Source organism: Oncorhynchus masou, chromosome 31 (genome assembly GCF_036934945.1).
Source record: "Oncorhynchus masou masou isolate Uvic2021 chromosome 31, UVic_Omas_1.1, whole genome shotgun sequence".
NCBI classification, from domain to species: Eukaryota; Metazoa; Chordata; class Actinopteri; order Salmoniformes; family Salmonidae; genus Oncorhynchus; species Oncorhynchus masou.
In genome coordinates, this window is record NC_088242.1 from 35370134 (window position 1) to 35376119 (window position 5986).

General features: G+C 41.1%; 1 protein-coding gene across 2 annotated transcripts; it reads right to left on the reverse strand.

Moving 5' to 3' along the window:
- Positions 1 to 81: 81 nt before the first annotated feature.
- LOC135523872 (arginase-1-like) lies at positions 82 to 5620 on the reverse strand. Of its 2 annotated transcripts, XM_064950853.1 has the most exons (8): positions 5421 to 5617; positions 5190 to 5262; positions 3036 to 3210; positions 2708 to 2867; positions 1049 to 1143; positions 841 to 945; positions 580 to 716; positions 82 to 352 (listed from the first exon to the last, which is right to left on the reverse strand). In XM_064950853.1, the coding sequence occupies exons 1-8, from the start codon at positions 5523 to 5525 to the stop codon at positions 189 to 191; spliced, it is 1014 nt and encodes a 337-aa protein (XP_064806925.1). In that variant the 5' UTR covers positions 5526 to 5617; the 3' UTR covers positions 82 to 188. The 2 variants fall into 2 exon arrangements, with proteins under 2 accessions (XP_064806925.1, XP_064806926.1); XM_064950854.1 differs by lacking the exon at positions 1049 to 1143 and having other exon boundaries at positions 841 to 977; positions 5421 to 5620.
- Between the last annotated feature and the right edge of the window lie 366 nt (positions 5621 to 5986).

The following is a 5986-nucleotide window of genomic DNA, read 5'->3' on the forward strand; positions in this document are numbered from 1 at the left end:
CAGACCAGACGCATAATTGGTTGGAACAACGGCAGAACTATTCCTATTAACACAGGTGTTATCAATCAAACCCTGAAAAAATTCTGTGGGAAAAAAAGTATTTTAATCTCCATGATTTAATACAAAAGATTGCGTTTGATGGCCAGAGCCCTTTATCGTAACAGTAGATTCTGGTGGTGGTTGGCAGCTCAAGGCAGGGGCATCTTGTAGTTTGCAGGGTGGTTTCCCTCCCGAAGCCTTCCGAAGCAGCCAAGTATCAGATCTACTGCAGCGTTGACCGTGGAGCTGATCTCATCATCTGTCCTGCCCCTCTTAGGGTTCACCTCCACCATGTCCACTGCAGACAGCAGCCCTGCACAAAGAGAAAACATCGCTCAACGCGCACCTGACGGACCACACACACAGACTCAACAGTACATTGGAGCAGCATCAATACCGATACGCTCCCATCTCTCGCTGTGTGTGCGCGTTATCATCTCTGTTGATGTGCATCTGTGTGTGCATGTTATCATCTCTGTTGATGTGCATCTGTGTGTGCGTGTTATCATCTCTGTTTTATGTGCATCTGTGATCTCTCACCTGTCTGACTGATGTGCTCTGTGATGTAGATTCCCTCCCTGTAGGTCAGCCCTCCCACTACTGGGGTTCCTGTGGCCGGGGAGATTGATGGGTCCAGGGCGTCGATGTCATAGCTCAGATGGATGGGCTTCTTCACCCTGTTGAATCAGAGAAATTAATTCATGTCTAACACGTGTCAATGCCCAATATTTCCATTGATGTACCCAAGTTAGTCATAGCAAGAAATTAAAATGACACAGTGAAATTGTTGAGGCTACATACTTTGAGAAGATGTAGTCACATGTCTCCTCCATCACTTTGGCGATTCCAAGGCGATCCACCTCAGTCATGGAGTAAACTTTGATACCCAGTAGCTTCAGGATATGGCTGGAATGGGAGATATCTCTTTTTAAATTCTCCTGTCAACAATTATGTAGTGCAAGGTCATGATAAGATAGTGTATGATACAGGATGACAGGCAAAAACATACTGCTCCTCTGGATCCACGTCTCTCAAGCCAATGTAGACTATGTCTTTGGCTGATACGCATGGCTTTATCCAAGAGAAATTTGGCAGAACTGGAATCTAATCAAAGAAACAGAGACAAGTCTGCATCCAGAACTGTAGCTCATGCCCATGTACAGAACCAGTCAAAACGTTTGGACAGACCTACTCGTTCCAGGGTTTATCTTTATTTCTATATATTTTTTTACATCGTAGAATAACAGTGAAGACAACACAAATGGAATCATGTAGTAACCAAAACAGTGTTAAACAAATTAAACAGATTCTTCAAAGTAGGCATCCTTTGCCTTGATGACAGCTTTACACACTCTTGGCTTTCTCTCAACCAGATTCATGAGGCAGTCACCTGGAATGCATTTCAATTAACAGGTGTGCCTTGTTAAAAGTTCATTTGTGGAATTTCTTTCCTTCTTATTGCGTTTGAGCCAATCCGTTATGTTGTGACAAGGTAGTGGTGGTATACAGAAGACCAAGTCCATATTATGGCAAGAACAGCTCAAATACGCAAAGAGCAATGACAGTCAATCATTACTTTAAGACATGGTCAGTCAATGCAGATAATGTCAAGAACTTTGAAAGTTTCTTCAAGTGCAGTCAACTGGCTCTCATGAGGACTGCCACAGTAAAGGAAGACCCAGAGTTACCTCCGCTGCAGAGGACAAGTTCATTAGTTTCCCGCCTCAGAAATTGCAGCCCAAATAAATGCTTCACAGAGTTCAAGTAACAGACACATCTCAACATCAACTGTTCCGAGGAGACTGCGTGAATCAGGCCTTCATGGTCGAATTGCTGCAAAGAAACCACTACTAAAGGACCAATAAGAAAAAGAGACTTGCTTGGGCCAAGAAACACGAGTAATGGATATTAGACCGGTGGAAATCTGTCCTTTGGTCTGATGAGTCCAAATGTAAGATTTTTGGTTCCAACTGCTGTGTCTTTGTGAGACACAGAATAGGTAAACGGATGATCTCTGCATGTCTGATTCTCACCGTGAAGCCTGGAGGCGGAGATGTGATGGTGCTTTGCTGGTGACTCTGTCAGTGATTTATTTAGAATTCAAGGCACACTTAACCAGCATGGCTACCACAGCATTCTGAAATGATACGCCATACCATCTGGTTTGCACTTAGAGAAGCTATCATTTAAAACATTTTATTTAACCTTTATTTAACTAGGCAAGTCAGTTAAGAACAAATTCTTACTTACAATATTTAGATTTGTTTAACACTTTTTTGGTTACTACATGATTCCATATGCGTTATTTCATAGTTTTGATGTCTTCACTATTATTCTACAATGTAGAAAATAGTAAAAATAAAGAAAAACCCTTGAATGAGTAGATGTCCAAACGTTTGACTGGTACTATCTGACATGTCACCACCTAAAATGTAAACACAATTCATATGACTATTCTCTTTCAAATGTTTTAATTTCATAATCAATTTGTAGAAATTCATGATTCATGACGTGCACAGGAAGAGGAAGAGTCTCACGATAAATCCCCCCCCCCAAATAAAACAGATATTGCATAAAGGTATAACATTAACTGGTCAAACTTAATGATACAGTATTTGAAATATAAAAACTAGGGGATGGCTAAAAGAGGGAGAGATAGAGAAATCACCTTGGATTGCAGCTCGTGGATGAGGTAGGACATGGGCTGTCCATGGATATTGCCTGTAGGGGAGGTCAGGGGTGTGTTGATGTCTGCATGGGCGTCCACCCATACCACACTGAGGTCCTTCTTAGCTGCTGCATGCCCCTGGATCGAGCCTATAGCCAAACTGGACACAGACCAAACTTGGAGTGAATTCCACATCACATTGTTAGGGAAAAACCCCTAACCCTCAATAATTGTAGGTGTATTTTGGCTGGTTGTTTACACTGGGCACTTGCTCTACTACGGGTGAATATGAGAGACACACACAGACATGTGACATACACACACGCACCTGTGGTCTCCTCCCAGCATCACACAGGTGTGTCCGTCATTTTTCACAGCGTGGACGGCAGCAGACAGACGTTGGTTGGCGCTGCCCACGGCTCTGGGTCTCTTCACATTGCCTATTGGCTCATCGTTGGCCACCTCCTCAAACGTCACGTTGCCATAGTCTCTGACCGCACAGCCTGTGTAGGATGAGATTGGGCAACACAATTGACATAAGAAAACGCATTAGTCAATGCACCTACAGTAATCTCATGTTTAAAAAAATCAAGGCATGATCTGTCCATGGATCACTTAGACAGAAAAGAAAAGTTGCAAACTCATGGCTCCGATGCAGATGTCAATGGATTACCACAATGTTTATAATGGTCCATCCCTGTACATGTTCTAAACTCGTCCTAACCTCTGATTTTACTGCCATTTTGGTAATGTTAAAACTCGTACTTTTTGCCAATATGCTAAATGTTAAATCCCCTCCATTTTACAAAAACGCTAAATGTTACATTCCCTCCATTAATAAACATTTCCCAATCCGATGCAAATGACCTTTCTCCTAGTTTAAATAAATGATTAATTAAATATTTATTTTACTATGTCTGTTACTATGTTAGTGATTGCAAAATAAACATTTCACAATCAGATGCAAATGTACTCTCTCCTAGTTTAAATAAATTACTTTTGTATTATTCAGTACATAAATAATAGTATCACCATATGAAATTATATATTTTGTTTCGTATGGTATGTATTCATTTTTCATATCCTTCATCCATTTCGTAAGATATGTTGCGAATTTGCAAAACTTACAATATGTTGGAATTTGCAAAACATACAATATGTTATGAATTCTAATTTGTTGTGGCTAATGTTAGCTAGGCTAGGGTTAGCTAACATTCTAAGTCATTGCAAAGTAGACAAAAAGTTGTAAGTAATTGAAAGGTTGCTAATTAGCTAAAATTGTCTATAGTGAGATTCAAACACGCTTTGGGTTGCTAGACATTCGCGTTATACGCCCATTCATCCACCCCGACCAACCACCCCACTTTCGTTTTTGCCTCAAGTAACCTTCCGTTTTATGTAACCATACCAAACGTAACATATCATACTAATTTGAGTATCTCGGAATTACATTTACTACATTATGTCTCGTCTATGAGATCAGGCTGCTGTCTGCTATTCTCTCTGTAGGGCACAGTCAGGCTAAGGATTGACAGGGCACTTGTCCTCAGAGTGCCCCAACTGTTGCTGCCGGTTTAATGAGTGAGAATGTTATCACTGGCATGCATGCTGAATGCAGGAGGCTGCCATTGTCGTGACCCAAACACATACACACAAACATGGAAGGGGGAGTGATGCAAGGTCAAAAGAGCTAGGCCTATCAGATGCCTTCTCCTGTGTGATATGAATAAAACAGAGAGGGTGCTTAGGATGTCTCTGATCTCACGTGATCACACACATGGCCAGAGGAGGACACACCCCCACACACAGAGTGATTGATCCTGCTCACATGTTAATCCACTTGGATCACACAGATCCCTCTGTCACTCTCACGGTCACGGATGTCCCAATAAGACTTCCCACGAATAAACAATTCAAAAGACAGTTCAGTCTTACAGGTAGTCTTTCCAAAGGAAACTCCTGTCCTTGTTATGCTCTGGTCATGAGCTCAAATTCAAGTCTATTTTTTCCAATAGGATTATTTCTGGAGCCTAGCCTATGTAATATCACTTATTCACATAGTTTGTTCAGAACTGCACTGGAATTGAACTTGGTTATGGAAAATAAATCATGCCCTTAGCTTGTGTAAATGATGTTGCCATTTGACACCAGGTTTCAAACGGATCCCCAATATGTTAATGAATTCACCTCAACATCTCTACCAGGCAAGTCAACGAAAAGGTTGGCAGTCTCGTGACTTCCTCATAAGAGCTCAGATCACATAGTCATTTGATTAAATCAATAGGATACTGATGCAAATATTGCAATTTGGGAATGTACAGGATAATTTCATTATTTCTTTCGGGAAAACAAATACTTTGACAATACTGTGCATTCTATATTCGCACCATTTGATTCAGTTCAGATGTCTTAATTTCTGCACTGGAGCTACCTAGCTAGCCTATATCACAGAATGAGTGTAAAATCACTACCAGGACGTCACCTTGCGCTTTAAGCTTCTCCACCAATCCGGCTGCGCGAATGAGGTCTGGTCCTTTCTCCACACCATCCCGCGGCTGCAGCAGATATATATTTATGGGACTGTGTAGGCCTATTACAGCAATACATTAAAACATATATATTGCATCTAACGGTAGTCTATTAAGCCCATACGAAAACCTATCAATAGCCTATAATAAGTAGGCTAGCCTATAATAAAATATTGACTACTTACTTGTCCTTTTGAAAAAGGCGCTCCAATAATTCCAACTGAGTGATGACTTCGCTTATAAATTCTGAAGGCGAGTTGTAATCCTCTCGAGCTTTTCATAATGACCATTATCCTGTGTCAGGACACAGTGTACAGGAGTACACGGTTGGAGACGCGCTGGAGCACTATCAAATTGTTTACTGAAATCAAAGGCACATCACCAGTGTGTGACGACACCAGCGTGAGCGTGGTACAGTAAACCCAACAGCCTATTGCCGCTCTTAATGGTCCGCACGGCTAAAAGTTTCGGCACCGACCCAGCATCATCACATATGATGCGGATTTATTTCACAAAAATTGCATAACTCATCTTTGCCTTGTATTTGGCATTTGATGTTGACGTTAGTGACAGCCTTACATAACAATAAAAGTTCAAATAATCTTGTGTCATGGGCAGCAGTGGAATTCATAATACTTTTGAGTCATGTCTATTGAGGTGTTTTCAATAACGACAATTCAAATACAATTTTACTGGTGCTATACAGAATGAAAATGATCCATAAAAAGGAATGACTCATGACAGATTCAGG